The sequence below is a fragment of the Acinonyx jubatus genome, chromosome C1, assembly GCF_027475565.1.
Source record: "Acinonyx jubatus isolate Ajub_Pintada_27869175 chromosome C1, VMU_Ajub_asm_v1.0, whole genome shotgun sequence".
NCBI classification, from domain to species: Eukaryota; Metazoa; Chordata; class Mammalia; order Carnivora; family Felidae; genus Acinonyx; species Acinonyx jubatus.
In genome coordinates this window covers 191,160,005-191,182,256 of record NC_069381.1, presented here as the reverse complement: position 1 = coordinate 191,182,256, position 22,252 = coordinate 191,160,005, and the positions used below count along the sequence as shown (strand labels likewise).

The following is a 22,252-nucleotide window of genomic DNA, read 5'->3' as shown; positions in this document are numbered from 1 at the left end:
TTCTTCAGAAAAGAGGAAAGAAAGAGAGGTGTGTGAGAATAAAGAGCAAATTAGTGGGGAGGATTTAATATATTGCCCCTAAGAGGTACATAAAATAAGGGCTAATTCTTTAAACCAAACAATATAATTTGAAAGACGAATTTTAGATTTCTGTGTGGATACCTGATGGAGATATTTCTGGATAGGGGTTTTGCGACATTCTACCCAGGTGGCTGCTCTATAAGATCAGCCTTGATTTTCTGAGAAATACCCATTAGAAGAGTCCTATTAAGTATGTTTTATAAACCTTCATTTTGAAGTCAGAAAGATTTTATTGGAAGCCTGGCTCAGTTCTTAGAGAGTTATGTAGCTTTGGGCAGGTTAATTAACATGAAATTGTTCTCTTCTATGGAATGTGAGTGTATAATGATGTCAACCTCATGGAGACGCTGTAGAATTCAGTGAGCCCAGGCATACTGAGAAGGCAATGATCCTGTTATGATCGATAGATGTTGATGTCAGCTGACTCTGCTAGAGCAGCACACACATTTCTTGTTCCTCTTCAAGCTGCAGATTTGAAAGCAAATTTAATTTAATTTAAATTAAAAATCAAAAGGAAAGTGCTGGCTATAGAGACGAGAACCCAGTGTTCACAGAGACAAAGTCCAAGAATTATACATATACTTTCTGGTGTCTATTAGCTATTCACCATTGTATGAAATAGTTAGAAATAGAAATAGAAATAGAAATAGAAATAGAAATAGAAATAGAAATAGAAATTAACTAACTAAATAAATACCTTACAAGATTGACTTTCTTTCCTTCCTACAAAAAGAGTGGTGGGAATTTTCGGAGAGTATTTTGCAGACTGTAGGAAATCTGTTTAATACTGATTTATACGATTTAATACTGATTTATACTGATTAATATGATTAATACCATATGCTTCCAAATCCATTAGTTCTCAAGTTGTATTTCACAGGACATCTGAAGTTCTACTTGTGATTGTCTCCATTTTGTGGAAGGAAGAAAAGGGGACTAGTGGTAGCCTAAAGAGGCAGAGAGTTCTCAGCAGAACATTTCTATGGTTATATACCTTTGGGAGAGAAGTTAAGAGCCAGTACTGAATATGTTCAAAGTTAGATATTGAGGGTGTTAAGTTTTAAAGAAGGAGGCCAGGCTAGAGGAATTAATTTTCCACATTATATAAAGTGACTGAGTCATTAGTCCTCTTCTGAGTATATGGTAGGAGCAAAGGAGGCTTAAAAGGCAAGCTCCCTCTTGTTGTGATGTAGAGACCTGAGAGATTAGAAGGGTTCAAAGACCTGTTGCTAGTAGGCAGGCATACAAAGGGATGCTCCAGAGAGTCGAGGGAGGATCCAATCCTGAGTGGGGAATGGAGTCTGCTTAAGAAGATTAGAATTGGAGGCTAAACAAGGCCCCTATGTAATAATCTAAAACAGACATGCCATGATCCAAGAACGAGCAGAAATATCACATATGTCAGCAGCCACATTCATCCTGAGAGAGATGCCTGAGCCAAGCCAGTACCCTCTGCAAGGCGACAACAAGGGAAAATTGTCTTTGGTGCCACTCGTATGATTTCCTTGCCTACAGAACCCTCATGCAGTTCCTAGCTGTTTTCTTTTTCCTCTTTTAAAAAATGCTGGCTGTTACCATTTAAACCAAAGGAGGATAAGAATGGTTTCAATGAGGTAGCTCAGAGACTGTTCTGTGTTACTCTGTTTTGTTCATCAAAGTCAGTGAATGCAAACCTGGAACTTTGAGCCCTGTTGTCAAAGCGTGGATATCAGTAAACAAACTCACGTCACTTGTTAAGAGCAAAGGACATTTTGTATATTTAAAGTTTATTTATTTTGAGAAAGAGCGTGAGCAGGAGAGGGGCAGAGAGAGGGAGAGAGAGAGAATCCCAAGCAGGCTTCATGCCTTCATTGTGGAGCCTGACATGGGGCTCGAACTCACGAACCATGAAATCATGTCATGAGCAGAAACCAAGAGTCAGTCGCTTACCCTACTGAACCACCTAGCTCCCTACAAAGGACATTTTATATGACTAAAGCAGCGTTCGTATTCTCTCAGCTTTCTGAGCTTTCAATGAGGTGATAGCTTCAAAAGACACACTAAATAAGAAAAATAGAAACAAAATACAAAGTAATGAAAACACGATTTCCCACATTTATTTACTGAGCAAACACTTGCTCTTCCCAGGTTGTCATTCTGTTACCTTTTAGAAACTTTCCTTAGCCTAAAAATTTGACAAGGATGAAGTATTTTGACTGAGATCAATTTATTATCCCTCCATTCCAGTGTAAATGGAAAAAAAAAAAACCCTAAAACTTCAAAGTCACTAGAATCTCTCTTAACCACAGTGGAAAGATTGCATGAAAGCCAGGAGCATTTTTCCCCCATCTGTGTCAAAGATGTGATTACTGAATTGTGTGAGCAAGATAATAAACCAAATGACATTCTGCCTGAGTGTCAGTGTGCAAGCCTTACAAGTCTTTTGTTTTTTGTTGTGACAATGGAGACACATTGAAGGCTGACACCAAATAGAAAAGTTAATTTTTGAAATCATATTAGTTTGATGAGGACTCCCTTGCCACTTTTCCGTCAAAATATGTTACTCTAAGAACCTCCACTCTGCTCTTATGGAGTTTGTATTCATTATTATTCCTGTCCTGGATGATAGGCCTTCTCTCCAAATAAGAGGTCCTATCTTCAGTCACATATCTGGATTATCTCAAAAGAGTATCGATATTTTTGCAGTCTTTTTTATAAGTGAATAAAGGAGCCAATTCTTCGACGTGTCTTCTTACATAATTACTAGTTTAACATTTTCACAGCAATTTTGAGAAGTTACTTAAAAGTGTTATGTATTTTATTGGATTAGTTTTATTCATTTTCTAATTAGTAGAAAATCTTTAGTATTGGTATACGGATTTATATGGGCCCATCAGATCATTCATATTTAAAAGGACTTGTTCCAGTAACCACATCTACTTTCTTCCCACTCATAGATTCTGTTAATCAATTTTCTCACCTAACTGCCCCTTAGAAGGGAAAACAAAAATCTTTTTACATGCTCAGCCACACAGGGAACCATTTTGAAAAGCTTTTCTATGCGTTGATAGTTTTAAATTCATATTTTTGGCTGAAGCGAATAAAAATAAATACAGATAAGGAAAAATAGTAATATAAATAGTTTATCTTAGAGTCATATTAAATCCTTAAGAAGTTCATTTGTTCTATTCTGTCTTTATTATAGACATTAATTAAACCATTTTAATGTATTTAATTTTATTCCTCCATTAAAATGAATTATCTTACTTCCCTAATTTCTCTCTGGAAGACATAAAGCTCATGCAGTGGTGACAGTGTTTCCAGGAATATGAATAGGGCTTGAGGCGCATAGTGGAAGATGAGAAGGAAAGGACTTTTAGCAGTACTGAAATAGTTGGGGTCACAGTACTGAGTCACAGTGGTGACTAGGAGTATTTGGAGACTGTGGCACAGCAGTAATGGACTTCAATTACTGAGGAAGGATTCAGGGCGGTGGACTGTGCATTTTAGTCAGAACCACACTGCTCTCGGCTTTCCATGTAGGAAACGCAATTTTAGTCTTTCCCCTGGCGATGATGTTAGAGTTAGGGAGGTGCATCCGCATTACTATTTGATTTCCCATTCACAAAGTAGTGGAAATGGTTTCCCAGAGCTAGACACTCAAAAGCGAATCCCCATGTTTCAGGGAACCACTTCAGATTCTAATGGAAATACAATTCATATTTATGTGCCAATGCAAAGGACCTTAAATGGTTGATCCAATTTTGAAAGACAAAGAAGGTAGAGTAATTAAGACAATGTGGTATCACAATGACATTGATGGAATTGCTGATGTAAGTGTAAGATTTTACAAACATTTGGGAAACTATCTGGCAGTTTCATATGAGTTGAGCTAGTCATGCCATCCTTACGCAGAGACCAAAGAAGAACGAACACATAGCCGCGTGGCTAAAAGACTTGTACAAGAGCGTTCATGGCAGCGTTATGCCTAAAAGCCAAAACATGGAAGCAAGCATTGACAAGGGGATGGATAAACATATTGTGATATACTCATGTAGCAAAATATTCAAATCGCAAAATGCTCAGTGTGAAAGAGAACTGGATAATGACACATACAACGGTAAGTATAAATCTCAAAAGCATGCTGAGGGAAGCACATGATGAAAGCCAACCTCATCACCACAAATATACAAGCATCAAAGAAATTAAAATTGTTAAGTTTGTCTGTTTCCCATTCCCTCATTATGAAACTTGCTTGTATTTGTTTTCTTTTGTACCTCAGCTGATAGCTGAAGTATCTGCTATTTTTCTTCACTAGTGTTTCCCCCATTCTCTAGCATAAATGCCTAAATGATAAACACTACACTGGTTGTGTGATGGGATTTTATTTTTATTTGAAGAAGATTTGATCACATCTTATATTCTTTGGGTGCCAAAAAGAACTAGCTTCTTTTAAAAGAGTCTCTTGAAGTTGTATGGCAGTAAAGCAACTAGCTGTCAAACTTGCAGGATAAAATGTCCTCCTATATAAACCTTTTCAACATTTCAAATTGAATGCTTTTTCTTATAAAATATTTTGTTCATAATTGATCTGTAGCACTGGTTTTTTAAGACTGAAAGCTCACATGAGAAGAAACAGGCAATGTGAATAGGCCTGTGCGTATTTGAAACTTGAATAAATAACTACTAATCTTCAAACGTAGAAAATCCCAGACTCAGATTTACTGACTGTTGAATTCTACCAAACGATTCGGGAAGAAGTTACACCAATTCTCTATCATTTCTTCCGGAAAATACAATCAGAGGAAATACTTCCCAAGTCATTCTTTGAGGTCCAAAATAAAATACTCAGAATAGTCTGCACAATATTTAGGGAGAAGAACAAAGTCAAAGGACTGATTATTTGCAATATCAAGATTTACTATAAAACTGTAATAATCAAGGTATGTTATATTGATGAACAATAGACAAATAGACCAATAAAACAAGGTAAAGAGCTAAGAAATAGACCCAACAAATGTAGTTAACTGATCTTTGACAAAAGAGCAAAGGCAATAATATGGTGGAGAAAAGACAATCTCTTCAACAAATGGTGACAGAAAAAAAAAACCCTAAAAGTTATTATCTAGAATTTCTATTGTATTTTAGAATTTGAGGAAAAAAATACTTCAACTGGAATTTACAACAGTGCTATAAGATAGGGCTATATATTTTTATTTTTTCTATCGCAGTAATGACCTCAAGCCCAGCAAGGTTTAATAAGTTGTTGAACACTTCTGGTCATGTTAGTAATATGGCAGGATTTTAAATAACATCTAAACGTTAAACTACAGTGTTGTCTTTCCAACAAAGTAGAAATCTTTTTACCATGGGCACAGATTTCAAACACACACACACATACATTATTTGTTCTAATTCTTACGAACATAGAATTCTACTTTTTCATGATATAAATATATACATATCTCCGACTTCATGATTGTAAGTTACTCTGGGTTATTGTGAATACACATAGGAAAGCCCTGATAGATTTATGGGAGGGGGGGATATTCTTTTCTCTTCCACTACTACAGCAATTGGAAGATTATCTGATTATCTTCCACATATGAAATAAATCTCATTTATTTATTTGATTCTCATATTTAGTCAAAATGTGTATATTATTGTCAGTTTGGTATAATTTTGATGATCTTGATACTCATGAAATTTGTCTAAATTTGAATTAAATTTTTCCTCACATACTGTCATATTTACTTAGATACTGCCTTAGATATTAATTAGCACATTATTACTATAGAGGAAAAGTACAAAGGTCAGACTCAAATTATCAAGTACAAAAATTAGCATATTGAAAAATGTCACCAGTTGCAAATAAATCAAGATGTTTAATTTCATTTCATCAGCAAAAAGTCCCTTTGCCACCTAAGGTAACAAATTCACAGGTATGAGGAATTAGGTCATGGGCAAAATTATTTTTTGCACAAGAGGGGTCACAAATCCACCTATCACACTTCTGTGAAAAGGTAGACTTGCTTTGAGCACTTTAAGAGGGTTAAGATAATTTCAATCTGCTTCCTTCAGTTGTGAAGGAGTGGGAAAAATATTCATTAAATTAAGATATTAATTCGGTACCTAGAACAGCATCTTTCACTCATAATTAAAAGCATCAAAAGACCCTCAAGAAAATAAATAAATAAAACATTATATTTAACATCTACATTAAAAGTAAAATTGATCTGACACAATGTAATCATTTATGTGGAGGAGAAATTCTAGGCACTCACCCTGAAATTGGAGTAAAAGAAAATGAAAAAATAGACAGAATGGATAGATTTAGAAATTAAATATTTTCTATTGAAGTAATAGTGATAAAAAATAATCTAGATTAATATAACAGAGATAAAACCTAGATCTAAAATTAAAATTCAAAAATACAGAGTTGGAGCTCCCAACTGCCAAAGCTAGAAACAGTTGGGCTACTAAGCATTTGTATTTTTGCTACACTCCCACGAATCATATACAGGGATAAAAATGAATAAAATAAATATCCCGATTTCATAATGATATAAATAACTATTTAAACGCATAAATATAAGAAAGGACACCCCTTCCTTCCAAAACAGTACCACTAATTCATGTACAGAGAATGAGGGTGCCGTGGTCTGAATTGTGTCCCCCTAAAATTCCTACGTCAAAGCCCTAGCACCCAATGTGACTGTATTTGGAGGTAGGGTCTGTAGGAAGTCATTAAGGTTATATGAGGTTTTAAAGATGGGGCTCTAATCCAATAGAACTGGTGTCCCTATTAGAAGAGGAAGAGGCCAGAGATGTCTCTCTCTCCATACTCACGCAGAGAACATGTGAGGACACAGGAACAAACTCTATTGGTGCCTTGATTTGGGACTTCTAACCTCCGGAAGCCTGAGAAAGGGCATTAGTATTGCTTGCGCCACCTGGTCTGTGGTGTTTGGCCTTGGCCGCCAAGCGGGTTGAGACAGAGGAGAATGGAAAGTCACCATTAAAACCACCACAGTAATCCTTGCCGCGGTCAAGACCCACGGATAGATGCTAAAATTAGCGAGCACAAAGTTTGAGACACGGCATCTTTGCACAGTCTGAAAACATCTTCAGCAGATATACATACCCATTAAATATAAAGAAAAAAGTAATGAAAGTAGAGAAACCTGGCAGAGAACCACCTTAACCAAGTGAATGAATGAATGCCTGATGATACCTCATATGAATGAATCATGAAATTATTTGTCTTTCTGTGGCTGGCTTATTTCACTTAGCATGGTGTCTTGCAGCTACAGTGACATTTCATCCTAGCAGGAGCAGCTAATCCCACTTGGCTCTTCTCCCAGCCCCTTGCACCAGCCTCATTATGCCTCTCAAAAATGTCAGCACCAATTTTGGTGCTTTCTCCTCAGATGTCTGGCTCCACATCTAAGGTTCTGAGGCCATAAGAGCAGCCAAACAGCACCCCCTCCTCAGAGATCTGAGTCTCAGCTTTGTTCTAGCTGTCATCCAAGCATCTATGTTTCAAAATTACAAACTGTTCCTCTTGTTCCCTCCGATTAACTTCTTTCTGCCCTGATTCCCAAAGTGCTACCATTGTGTTCTTCTTTTGCCCTTTGTTTCCTAATAACACCCAGTTAATAATTCTTGATAGTAAATTCTCTCCCTGTTGAAACAACAGATACGTTTCTGTATCCAGACTAGACTTTCATTGATACATATTCTATTTCTATGATAATAATATCGAGATAGATTATAGTAATCTAGTCTTGAAAAAAATTGGATACCATCAGCTGTGGACTTGCTGTAAGATTATTTTTGCCTCTTTTACTTTTGCTGATACACAGTCAGCTCCAGAGCATTACGTGTGTTTTGTGACTCATTGAAGGGAAATTTTATCTGAAATACGAAGGAAGTGTTGTCATAAAGCATCGGTTTATTTATCAGCAATAGTTTATTGCTCTTCTTCACAATTCACCGCATCCAACAGATTTAGAAACAAAATATTCTTTATAATGTTGGATATTGTAAAATTTGCAGCTCTTATTTCTCAGTGTATCAGGATAAATAACCTTTATCAAGAGAATTTAAAAAAAAGGCTCTATAATTTCATTACTAAAAGTTTACCTATGGTACTTTAGAGTACATAAAGGTACTTTCTAACTGCTACTTCGCTCTGAAAAGTACTTAAATTGTCAACCTGAGATGAGGCCCTCACAGCAAATGTTTGGCCACATTGTGGCCACTTGTTGGCCACATTCTTTATGCTAAAGTGATGGCTTTCAGGCTGATTGAATGCTCTATGTTTATAAAATCCTGACTCAAACTCCAAAAAGTTTGTCATCATTACTTGATAAAAATGCTATAATAACCTGTAGACAAAAAAAAAAAAAAAAAAAAAAACCAAAAAACCATCCTATTTCATTTTTGCAATTGTTATTGACTTTTACAAGTAACCATTCTGATAATGGCAGTTTAAGTTCATTTTCACTTTTGTTCTTGGATTTTTAAGGGGAAAACACAAATGAAACGAATTGTCTCCAAGATATTATTTCATATAAATGGAGTCATGGTTGGCCTGTATATATTTTAGGCATCATAACTGCAGGGCCTGTGGATTAAGTTTGGCCCTTACTTGTTCTATCTTGTTGTTTTTCAATCTGTTGAACCATTTTGGATAATTTTAGGTAAAAGTGGAAGAAACATTTTTCAAATTGGCCTAAATAATAGGGAAGAATATTATCGCACAGAAAAGAAAGTCAGGAAATAGCGTGGATTTAGGGTCAGTTAACCAGTGGCTGGAAGATCGATCACATCAAGTTCCCAATATTTTGTAATTAAATATTTGAGTTTACACAGCTGGTTGGCTCGGCCAATAATTGCTTCAGGGTATTTTATGTGCTATTTTATTTCTGGTTGAGAGTGGAATGGAATTAATCCTTAAGCTAATCAAACCTCAGTTCAAGAGCAGAACTTCAGCTTTTCCAAGGCACTTGGGTCATGAGTGTGTGTGTGTGTGGTTGGGGGGAGGAAGAAAAAATAGATTTCAGAATGATATCCAATGCTCTTAGGAAGGAGAAAGGGGAGAATGGATTTTGGGTAGGCAACCATCTATTGTTAACCTTTAAACACCAGAAAATTATAAATATTAATCTATATTTTTAGAGTATTTTGAAAAATCAAAACTCTGGTAAATTCCTGCAAGGAAACAATTGGCCAGAACTTCAAAACAAGGAACCCGTGACCCCTTAACCAGGACACCCTCTTGGGCAAGGTCTGTATTCCTCATTGCTTTTACTCTACTTGTTTAATTGTTAACTGGCTTTGCGAATCAACTGAATTTATGGCTCATGTTGAACTTTAACTATATTCCATAATATATGTTTCTTTTAACTTCCCTTGGACATTTTGTATCCTAATTCCTAATTCATGTGAGATTTTTCTTTCTAAGTGAAAACTCAAGATCCAATAAAGATCTTTAAACATCATTGTTTTCAGTATTAATGTTGTGAGATTAACACTTTGAAACTTCTGATTTTACTTCCAAAGTCAAGTTTGCTAAGAATAATAACCTCATGTGAAATTTATGGTATTCAGTATTGAAATTTAGACTTTTTTCCAAAACAAAATCAGCATTTCAATTACACACACACACACACGCACACGTGTGTGTGTGTGTGTATAATTTTTTGTTTCTTTATTCAGCAATCCACTGTAAAATTTCTACATGATTTACAAATTTGTGTTCCTTACATTATCATGCTGTTCTACTTTTTATCTAATATAAAGAATAAATGAGCAAATAATTCAAATGAAGTTAACAATTATTTATATACAACTCTGAAATCTAAAACTTGAAGTATCCTGAAAGATATGTATAACTCATCAAATGTAAGAGTTTTATATTTATGTGTAATTTTAGACCATGGTATACTAATATTACTATAACACTGTTACGTATGCCAATGTTTTAAATCTTATTTTCCTTAAATACAATATTTTCCTTTTTATGCCATGTTTGCAACTAAAATTACTTAAGCATTAATGATTTTAAAATCCATTTCTCATCAAGGCTATGATAGAAAGTTGAAAATAATTTCCATTTTGTAGGTCCAAAAGTGGTCACCGAAAAGCATTCAGAAAATAATTTGCAATTGTTGTTTCAGCAACAGTTTTTTAAACAAACTGCTTTCACAAAAGGTGATGATTTTTCCACATTGCTTAATATTTTGCTTTTCCATGTCCTACAATCAGATGCAACATCTTGTTCAGGAAGAACAATGACTTGTGATTTGAATAAAACACCATATTTTATAATGATAATGTTCTGGTGAAAAAAGAAAAATAACAGGTACTAACTCCCCACAAAACCCATTTAACCAAGAATGTAACTCAACCCAGTATGAAGTGGGATGCCATGCTTACTCTTGCTAGCTCGCTTTATCACCTCCCCAGGAGGGTGAATACTTATTGTTGGAAAAGTGAGCATAAAATTATTATGGGTTAAAGTTAGGCTCATAGTTGTGTAAAGGCTCTTAAGGCTTCTATCAAAGTGGTATGTTTCCTTAAAAAGAACACCGGAAAGCAAAATTCTTGCAGCTTTATATAGTTCTACTCCTTCTACAAAGCTACTTTGGATCTTTCACTCTATCCAGAAATCCATTACATAAATAGACCATTCTTATACAGGTTCAAGTCACCAAATATTCTCCTTAGAATTTTTCCTGAAAAAAAAGTTCAAAGGGCTGTTAATTTGCCTTCAGAAAAATTAAAGGGTGGTAGGTTTAATGGTCAGATAAATTTAGGAACAACGAAGTAAATTAAGTCAGTATTATGAATCCCAAGAATGGGGAAACTCTCTCTGTATCTGTTTCTGCACTTTTCATCACGAGTGCCTTAGAATATACTCCTCTCTCACGTTCTTAAGATGTTCCATATTGCTATTGCAAGATTTTTTTATCTTCATGCATTTTAAATCTACACAGTTTTCACCAAGACAGGAAATTCCAAGAAGCACATTTTCTTGGAGATGTTAGTTAACGTTTAATGGCATGAAAGTGGCCAGTGAACTGTATCTTGACAGTCTGTCCAACTCTCAAATGTAATGACATCACCCAAGAAATACTGAGAAGATTTTAAAGTTACACTTTGAGTAGAACAGTGCATTCGTTTAGAAACTAGTTATGTGAGATAACACTGATTAGCAACAATATTTATGTTGGAGTTTGTAGATAGGATAATGATATTATTTTCTCTTCATGTCTGAGATGGACTCAGACGGAGGACTATTCTGACAAATGGAATTTGGCTTTGGTCCATAAGCCACCCTCTGGGGCCTAATAGTCTCTCACATTTGTCCTTTGGGAAATCCCATCTGAAACTAAATTAGAGAACAAAAACAAAAGACCTAAATTGCAGAGCAGATTTACCAGAAAAGTACGAAGGGAGTTAATTTACTGCCTCACACATTACTTGGTCTGTTGGCCCAAACAGAGAAAGATGGGCCTTCGCATCTGCCTGATGAAGAAAAACTTGGATATCTTCTGTTGTAATTGCTGGCTAGATGGTGGAGTAAGGCAAGGCCCACCTGCTTTTGAAGCAGATAGTTCTCAAAGGGTCTGAGCCAGGCAAAAATCACTTTCTTTGCCCAGTCTCAATAAATCAAGGAAAAATTTAAGACAAGCAAAAATACAATCTTCTAAAGAATAGGTTAGGTGATGGGGTGGGGGAGAGGAAGGGCAGAAGATACCTTTCTATAATAGTTTGACATCTTGTATTTTCTTTCAAATATTTCTAAATACCTAAATTTTAGTGTCAGGTACACAAAATGTTTAGATAGTCATCTATAATTTTAAATATTAATAAATTTAACATGATATATTTATGGGAAAAATTTAATAGCAAAGCATTTTGGCTAAGGTCATTTAACAAATGGGGTGGGAGCTCTCAAATACTTACAGTCTGTGATATACAAAGCTCAAGTTGTGTTTCATGTTGGTTTAATGATGTTTTACTATCATCAAACTACTGAATAACACATGAAACATTTATCTAAAAAGTTCTTTATAGAAAGTAACTGTCAGGAACTCAGATTAATAGATGTAGCAAAAGCAACAACCACAGAAATATGACTACATTGAAAATATGAATGTCTATAGGTGATAAATGTACTTGAGTTAGTACATATAAAATAAACTATGTCATACATAAGCAATAAACAGTTTCTTATGTATTATGTAAGAAATATTTTGTTATTTTTTCATAAAACAGTTTCTTTTTCTTCAGAAAGTTCAAATTTTGATTGAACAACTGATCCTTTCTTATTTTTTTTTAATTTTTTTAACATTTTATTCATTTTTGAGACAGGGAGAGACAGAGCATGAACGAGGGAGGGTCAGAGAGAGAGGGAGACACAGAATCTGAAACAGGCTCCAGGCTCTGAGCCATCAGCACAGAGCCCGACGCGGGGCTCGAACTCACGGACCGTGAGATCATGACCTGAGCCAAAGTCGGATGCTTAACCGACTGAGCCACCCAGGCGCCCCTCCTTTTTTATTTAAAGACAAGGACTTTGTTGTACAATGAGAATGGCTTTTAACTATAATAGGCATGGTTTTTAATTTTTAATTTTATATAAAAAATGCATTGTTTCATACCAGGCAAAATCTGTGATTTCATGTTAGGTATACAAACTAATGTTTTCCATTCATTTTCCATCAGAGTCATATATTTATTTGTAGTAATTCCTATTAAATGAATTTAGGACTAAAGACTTGGACACTTTGGAGTTGAATCAAGTTCTGCCATTTTTAAGCAGGATTGTGTAGAAGTAAAATATGTGACTTTGGAGTCAGGCAGCCTTAGTAGACTCCAAATGAATATTATTTTTAATTAATTTAAATTGTTTTACCACAACCGGCAGATTTTGAAATTGGTAAGGTAATTTTAAAAAATCAATGTGTTCTTTTTGCACAACACATGTAAACACCACATTTACGAGAACACGTGTAAATAAAGCTAGAAATTTTCAAAAAGATATTTTTAGTTAAAGCTGGAAGCATTTTAAATATTAAAATTTTATTTCAAATTAAAGTCTTTATAGAAAGAAATAAGATGGATCTAGCACATGGTCTGAAATTTCTTCTCTTGAAATTACTGCTCAAGGGCCTATGATTAATGAAAATCCCACGGAAGACATATCAGGGAGCAGGGTCTTATTGTATGAGCAAATGCCTGGGGTTGGGGGGCAGAGGTGCGGCGAGGCATGATGGGAAAGGGAGTGTGGAGATGGGTTGGTGTGCAAACAACTGTTTGTCTCTGGGTGTGAGAGGGCAGCTGATTTTTGCTTTTCTTCCACTTGTATATGCATTTAGAAACGCGTTTAATAGTAAAGATGAATAAGTTTAAATCACAAAAATAGTCTAAATTTGTTTTAATATTTTAGTACCTGCACCCTCTTGCACGTACATGAGAGTTTATTTATTTATTTATTTTTAATTTTTAAAAATGTTTATTGATACTTGAGAGAGAGAGAGAGAATGAGCGGAGAAGGGGCAGAGAGAGAAGGGCACAGAATCCAAGCAGGCTCCGGGCTCTGAGCTGTCAGCACAGAGCCGCTGGCAGGGGGTGGTGCAGGGCTCTAACCCACAAACTGTGAAATTATGACCTGAGCCAGTCAGACGTTTAACTGACTAAACCACCCAGGCACCCCCCAAAATTGTTTAAATTTTAAAAAAAAATGATAATTTAAATATCCTCCTACAATTCAGTTAGTTTTTTTCTTTTAAATTAAAGAAATTAGAGAAATTTAAACTAAATTCTCTTTCTTTGAGGGAGAGAGAGCATGCAAGCAGGGGAAAGGAGCAAAGAGAAAGAGAGACTCTTAAGCAAGGCGCCACCGTCAGCTCAGACCTGGGCATGGGGTTCAATCCCACGACCCCAGAATCATGACCTGAACCGAAATCAAGAGTCAGACACTTAGTTTGAGCCACCCAGGTGCCCTTTAATGAATTTTTGGTACTTCAGTAATAGATTAGAAAAGAAGTTAATGCTCTTTGTATGTTTAGTTCCACGGGCCCATGGAATGTATGTTCATATTGTTTTGCCCGAGGAAAGCTGTACCGAAATGCGCTTGACTTTGCTTGCATTTTGTGACTGATGGAATATCCTGGTGAAATTCTGGTGGAGGTGTTGCCTTCCTTGTGACACCAACACACCTGCTGTAGCTGGTGAGTGCACTCATACTGTGGACTTTATATACCCTGAACTTCATGTCACTGATACACTTGCAGAGTGAAATTTTTACATAGTCGGTAACCCTGAAAAGTTTAGGGTTAGTCTACCTTAAATTTTTTTCTTTCTGGCTAATTTTAAAGACTTTTAGGGAAGTTTCAGAGTATTCTGAGAAATTAATTTCTCCATTATTTTAAAATGTAAGTTAGGTGATGAATATATATGATTGTGTTCATAGAATAACAAAAAAAGTGATTAAACAATATATAATATCTAAATTTAAAAAAAAAATTCCCCTGAGACCATTAAGTGACTGCTAACAAAATTTGCTTTTGCTAACAAACCTTCCAGTTTTTTGGATAGCATTTGTTGGGTGCTAACTATGTCAATATTGGATGCTAATAAATCCTGTCAATGTATTTACTCATTGAATTCTTGAAAAAAAAAAAAAAACTTATGGGATAGGTAGTCCCAAGTTCCCGTTGTACAGATGAGGAAAATGAGGCATAGAGGTTAAATAACTTGCCCGAAGTCATAAGGCTAGGAACTGGTGAGCCAGGATTTAAACATAGACAGTTGGACTTCAGTTTTTACATTATTAATCTTTACACTGCACTGAAATGTGATAAGAAATGAAACAACATCTTTAGCCTTGTTTTTCTTTGTCAAGTTATTCTAAGCAACTAAACATCTTGGATTCGAATGTGGGATACTAAGATACCTAATTAAACTGTCATTTATTTTTTAAATTTACTCAAAATCTACTCTTCGCGTTATAGTCCTGTCTTTTGTGGCATTTTATTAAGTAAGAGTATGACATGTTAAGTGGTATTTCCTGCCAGTTTAAAATTTCCAGAAAAAGAATTCTTCTTAAGATTTGATTGAGACATAGTATCTATTGTCACTAGTTTCAATTGTAAATGTTAAGTGAGAACAAATGCTTGTACTTTTAATGTCTTTTAAATTACCCATTAAGACTATCTTTATATTCTAACAAGCTTTTCTAAGTGAAGCAGGTAGTTTACAGAACTGTTTCAGGAAAACTAGGAATGCCTTGGTCTCCAACTTTGACATTCAATACTGTAAGTCCTAGAGCTAATTAATTGCAGACTAATTCCTGTGAATTTATATTCATGCTTTCATGTTGTACTTTTAACCATTAACATCATAAAAGTTAATAACAGATTCCAAATGACTAATACATAAGACCAAATTACCTTTTATAATAAAGGCAAAGGCGATAAAACCATGTACCAAGGCTTAAAATCATTAGTGTTTAGTTTGATTAACTACAGATCAATATAATAAGTAAAACTTGCCATCTTCCGGAAGTCTAATCTTAGAATAAACCAAACTGATTGGATTTGCTTAGTTCAGATAACATCCAACAAGTATGGCATAAATGTGCCCTGTGTTTTAACGAAGAAGGTTTGTTGTGAAAGGTAGAGGAAGCATTCTGATGCTGTGAACTAGGTTGGGGTTGCTGCATTCTCCCAAATAGCTCATAACACAGCTATGCTTTATGGATTTGTGAGCACACTTTAATATTCACATGCCTGTGACCATATGCTCCAGGACCCGAATGTCTGGAACACAGCAACTGCTCAATAGTCATTTTTGAATAGACAAAAGAAAAACAGAATCCAATTACTTAGTCTTTCCATGGTTTTTATTAGGAACAATAATTTCCACGTTGGAAATGATTACACAGAGTAATTAAGAGAAAGCTCAAAAGAGAAGAGAAACATGTCAGATAACAAATAGCTCTTTCAAATGAGCGCAGGAATAAGTAGATTTAATTTTTAGGTGCTAAAATAATTTCTTCTCTGAAGTCTATTTCTTCTTTTTCTTTAAATCTTTTTAAAAACTATTTATTTATTTTTGAGAGAGAGAGACAGACCGTGAGGGGGAGGGGCAGAGACAGACACAGAATCCAAAGCAGGTTCCAAGCTCTGAGCTGTCAGCACAGAGCCCGATGTGGGGCTCGAACCCATGAACCATGAGCTCATGACCTAAGCTGAAGTCAGATGCTTAACCGACTAAGCCATGCAGGTGCCCCAAAAGTCTATTTATTTTTCTTACTAATGTACAAACTTCATCAAAAAATGACATGGAAATTTTAAAAATTTATATTTCTATTCCTCACTTCTCAAATTTTGAATTTAGTTTGAGATGGAGGTCCAGGAATCTTTATTTTGTCAAAACTTCCCAGATTTCAGAATCACCAAAAGTATGAAGCAAAGGGCTCAAGATTTGCTTTGCTCAAATGGAAATCACATTAACCCCGCATGATTTAAAGAAATGTTGAAGCATTCTCACTGCCTCACGTTTGTCATAAAGTGACTGACCGTACATATTCTGTCTTCCACTATAGTTTCTCCCGTGTTTGAAGCAAAAGGTCCAAAGTTCCCATATTTTGACAGCAATTTCTATTGTTAGTAAAAATTAGAGATTCTCAAGTTAAGTCTACTTTTCAGCATTAAATTCCCATCTCTATAGTAAGTTTTTTCTGTACTAAATTGTCTCCTTTCCCTAAGTTCCTGGCATTGTCATGATCTCTCTACATAGAGATATTTAATGAATAGCATGGTGGGGAACTAGGGGACATTATTGCCTTGATATACAAATGGAAAGGGATGTGAGATTTTAGCGTTTTAGCTTGTCAAATGTTTTTATAGCTGCTGAGAAACAGACATTTAGATATTGTTCTCATGACTTTAAGTAATAAAAAACTTGAACTAGTTTCCGAGAACTAACTTACCATGAACAATAGCACTTACCATTCATCCGCCTCGTTTTCACTGCTCCATTTTACTTCAAGTGCACCTTGCTATTTAAACCATAACTTTACATCTTTTTAAGATACTCCACAAATATTATTTAATTTCTTCATGTAGGATTTCTATAAGTGTACATGTCTTATTCCTCTATGAAAATAAATCATTATTATTATAGGAAAGGAAGGAAACGTAAGTAGATTGTAGCATAAGCCTCCAGCAACTTACGTCGTTAGTAGGGAAGTGTTCTGGTAATTGTCATTATAGCATAGAGGTATTTGTTTTTTTCCCTTTGGAATCACAGAACAGTAGTGAAGTTTTGATAAAAGTAAGCAAATGTTGGTCACTTTGCAGAATATCACTAAACATATTTTTATTTCTAGCAATCAGATATAGAAGCCATTTTGTGACATGTTTGATTGCATGATAGGCTTTCTGTAATTTTTAAACATTTTATTTTATTTTTTAAGAGACAGAGAGGGACAGAGCACAAGCAGGGGAGGAGCAGAGAGAAAGAGAGAGAGAGAGAGAGAGAGAGAGAGAGAGAGAGAGAGAGAGACAATCAGAAGCTCCAGGCTCCAAGCTGTCAGCACAGAGCCCCACGCAGGGCTTGAACCTGTGAACTGCAAGATCATGACCTGAGCTGAAGTCGGACGCTCAACCGACTGAGCCACCCAGGCGTGCCTGCTTTCTGTATTTCTGAAACAGTTGAGCAAATTATTTTTTCTGTGTCCATAGAAAACAGGGAGACGCCCTTTGAGGTCCACTTTGTGTCCTGCTTTGTTATCACTTATGGCCTTTGTTATTTAGGTCTCGTATTAAAAATTTTACATGAATACCATCATAAAGCCTATTTCTCAGTATTTCTCAAATGAAATTGCACAGTATTCTGCTGTTGAATTGCCATTATTCTTCATCCACATCATCAAATACAAATGAATGGAATAAACTTAAATGTATATTACTAGGCAAAAGAAGACAATATGAAAAGGCTGTATACTGTACGATTACAACTGTATGACACTCTAGAAAAGTCAACACTATGGAGACAATAAAAATATCAGTGGTTGCTGGGGCAGGGGAGAGGGAAGGGGTGAACAGGTGGAGCGCGGAGAATTTTTAGGGCAACAAAAATACTCTATGTGATGTTATAATTGTGCAGATATGCCGTTATACATTTGTCCAAGCCTATAGAATGTACAACACCAAGAATGAACCCTAATGTAAATTATGGACTGTGGATGATAACGATGTTTCAGTGTAGATCCATCAGTTGTAAAAAATGTACCACTCTGATTGGGGGTTTTGACAATGGGGGAGGCTTTGCATGTGAGGGAGCAGGGGATATATGGGAAATCTCTGCAACTTCTGCTCAATTTTACGGTAAACCTGAAACTTATCTAAAATATAAAGCTTATTTAAAAATGAATGGAATGCTAGTATATAAGATTTTTCCAATTCATCGTAATTTCACTATTTTCCACTGTGGTAACAAATGATGTCTGTATTGTAAATTTGGATAATAAGCAAGCCCTTTGACAGAATAAAGGAATATGTTTTTCCAAATAGTAGCAAAAATGATGGATTAATTTGTTGCTCTATTCATAAAGAAAATAACGTCAAAGCAAAGATATCACTCAGACAGATTGGAGTTATACTCAAATCAGATACTTATGTTTGATTTTGATACAAATTTTCTGCATGGAAATAAAAAGTAGTTTTTATTATTCATTCAAACGATTTTGAAAAATTCAACCACAACTTCCTCCTTAAAACTGATTGCAACAAGTCAGGATAGATGTTCTGAATAGGATAGATCTTCCAGCCATATTAATTCAGCATGCAAGAATATGGGACAAGGGTGCATATTTCTGTGGGGCCGCCCGTTGCAGTGACACACATATTCAGAGGCGGCATCATCAGGACAGATCATGTTCCTGGGAACAAGCCACCCTAAACCATACTTCTGGAGTTGCCGCCATCTTTGCCTACTAGAATCTCACCTTGATAAATTCACTCATGGATATCTGTCTATATCTCAGAGCTGTTCAAGAATGACTCTTTGGTTATTGGCTGTGTAGATAGATGTACCCAAGTCTCGCAACCTAAGAGGTGACATGGTTTGAGGACTCTAACCCGGTAAGAATGCTCTGTGTTGGATGGTGACTACAGAATCTATTCTGATCCTCTTTCTTGGACATTGTGATGTCTAGAGAGGGCAGCAGAAGTAAGAGCTGCATGTAAACATGAGTTATTGGGGCAGAAACTGACAGGGCGCTGGTTTGTAAGCAGAGTGGAGTCACTGGAGTGGGAAGGAAGGGGAAGCTGGCTTTCAAAGGGATGATGAAACAAACAAGCACTTTTTGTTCATCCAAGTTGTCATTGTCTCTTGAATGTTACAAGTGGTCCTCCAGTCCTCCACAGGCTCAAATGGTTTCCTCAATTTCTCTAATTTCTGGGATACAGTTAATAAATCTCTGTTGACCCTGGCATGCCCTGCTCCTTATAAAGTGAAAGACTCTATCACAGTGGTAAAAATGAAAGTAGTAAATGAAGTCTGTACTGGGACAGCATACATTCTAACAGTTGGGCAAAATCACACCGTACTTACTATTAAAATTTAGCCGTATGATGCTTCTAATGTACTATAGGAAACAATGATTATATTTTTGCAAAAATTATATGAGTAGTATTAACTGTTATTAGTTGAAATAGCAGCCCTTTTTATTACAACAGATATTTGTTTAAGAAGCTTACAAAGAAAACTAACTAGGAAATCTTGAGAAGGGATTTTATTATCTATGCTATATTAGAATGGTTATTATTTGAACTACAATATATACTTTAAAATTCCCTCTTGGAAATTTAAATAAACTCAAAGGAGACAAATAGTCATTTTCTCCATGGGCTCTCATTAACTGAAGATTAAATACTTTTGCAAACCTTCAGTATATTTGCAGTTAAAACTTCATGTCACCACAAGAATTGATGAACAGAAACACATACAGAATATGCAAAGTGATTTTGAAAGTACCTATGACTTTTCGTTAGATATTTAAGACTGACATTTCAACCCACACAGGCAATTAAGTAACAAGAGTACTAAAAGAAAATCTTCATCTGAATCATCTACATATTTTGGCTATTTTCAGGGATCTAGTATGCAGTTTCCATAGCTCATATTAGTTAGCAGATTGCCTCAGTTGTATTCAAGTTTAATAAATGTGGGATCCCTGGTCTACATTTTTTGTCCCTTCCCCATCTTGCCATATACTCCCATCCCATCCCCTTTCCTGGAAAATGTCTTTTAAAGAATCTACTCAATTATGCAAATGCATTTTGTCCCCTGGACAAGATTGATAGCTTTCTTTGGTACCTACAATCAACTTGAACTCTGGTAGAATCTAGATCATTTTTTAATAAAAGATGATAGCTGTTTTAATTTATTTTGCTTATAAATTCAACTTAGGGATATAGCACTCTACTCTTTTTAGATAGAACTGGCTAATTCAGGTCATATGAAAATATGTTTCCTTTTCCTATGTTACACCACTCTGTGGATTTCAAAGCATTTTACAAAGGTGACTAATTCACAAACCCAGATCTGTCATGCACATGTTATACTGGGAAAACAAAAACAAAAACAATAAGAGACCTACAAATATATAAAGGTTAGATATATGCTGGCATTTTCACTATAAATTCACACACAAGAAAATAAGAACCTTAAAAATGCAGGAAAGTGACAAAAAGCTAATAAAATATTACTGCCAGATTTTCTTTTTTAGCTCATTTTTTTTTTCTTTCCAGTCCTGAATGTACGGACTAGTATATTTGACTAGTTTAACATCCTGGAAATACTATGCATGCCCAGAATCCTGTTTTATTACTTATAGATTTTTTTTTATTGACCCCTACCATTTTCACATATTTACTCAATAAAAAAATAATGTCTCGCATATGAAGACTATTTACCAGGGGAAATTTATATTTGCTCCAATAGTATTTTAATATGTTGCTACTTCCTTTCAAATATTTGTAAAGACTGCAGTGCATTCTTGAGATATATGTCCTCAGCTATTCTTTTTGGATTCTGTCCAACAGTTATTGAAAGTTGGAACATGATATCAAGCAGAAAACGTTGCCTTATTGCCTCACAGATTGCTATTTTGTGTCCTGAAATTCCACTCATATGAAAATTGGAAAAAAAATTCCCTCAGAACATTCAAAATATTTATTCTGAAATGCTGCCAATTCTCAAGGTACGAAATGTATTCCATCTTTAATCAGAGGTAAAATACTAGTCTTTCTTTCAGAATTAATCAAATTGCCTACTTTTTCTGGGAATTTGTGATCATAGAGAAATTAAAGATCTTCATAAACCAGAAATATTATCAAAAGTGTATTCTTTTGCATCCACTTAAGTTATCCTAGTTAATTAAATGGAAAATTAACTTATATAAACATTTTCCAAAGTAAACATCATATTAACTTATGACGTGCAATAATGGCTAGGTATCAGGGCTGTTAACATTCCCTGACAGCCTTGGCCATGAGTGTTTTGGTCTCCATAGATCTCTCTTGCAAAACATTTTCAATTAATAATAATTCCCCATTTTCATGTCACCAACTCAATAAAAAATAGATTGAGCATATTAAATAGTAAACTCTTTTAATGGCACCAGGGGAAAAATAGTAAAAATCACTCTATAGGAACATAGAAAAATATATATGTCTACTCAATACTAAGATATTAAAATAGTTTTATTGTTCCTTCAAAATTCCTCTTAAGTAAAAATCTGGTTGGAATTTCATTCTTAAAGGCAGTACCTCGGTGTAATGTGGTGGGAGGTGTTGAGGACAGGTGAAATCACCTGGGATCTGAGGTCACCTTTGCAGCTCACCAGTTCTGTTTTTTTTGTTGTTGTTTGTTTAATGTTTATTTATTTTTGACACACAGAGAGAGACAGAGCATGAGCGGGGGAGGGGACAGAGAGAGAGAGGGAGACACAGAATCAGAAGCAGGCTCCAGCTTCTGTGCTGACAGCTCAGAGCCCGACGCGGGGCCTGAACTCACAGACCGCCTGATCATGACCTGAGCCAAAGTCGGTCGCTCAATCGACTGAGCCACCCAGGCGCCCCACCAGCTCGCCAGTTCTGATCCC

The 22,252-nt window shown here is 35.5% G+C and overlaps 1 protein-coding gene across 1 annotated transcript in view; it reads left to right on the top strand.

The window, feature by feature from the left end:
- Nucleotides 1-3,809: 3,809 nt before the first annotated feature.
- Nucleotides 3,810-22,252, top strand: part of LOC128311887 (uncharacterized) — a 45,174-nt gene continuing 26,731 nt past the window's right edge. Inside the window, exons 1-2 of the mRNA XM_053203782.1 lie at nucleotides 3,810-3,893; nucleotides 3,976-4,180. Of these exons, the coding sequence (XP_053059757.1) occupies nucleotides 3,810-3,893; nucleotides 3,976-4,180 (289 nt within the window). The remainder of the gene's footprint in view (nucleotides 3,894-3,975; nucleotides 4,181-22,252) is intronic.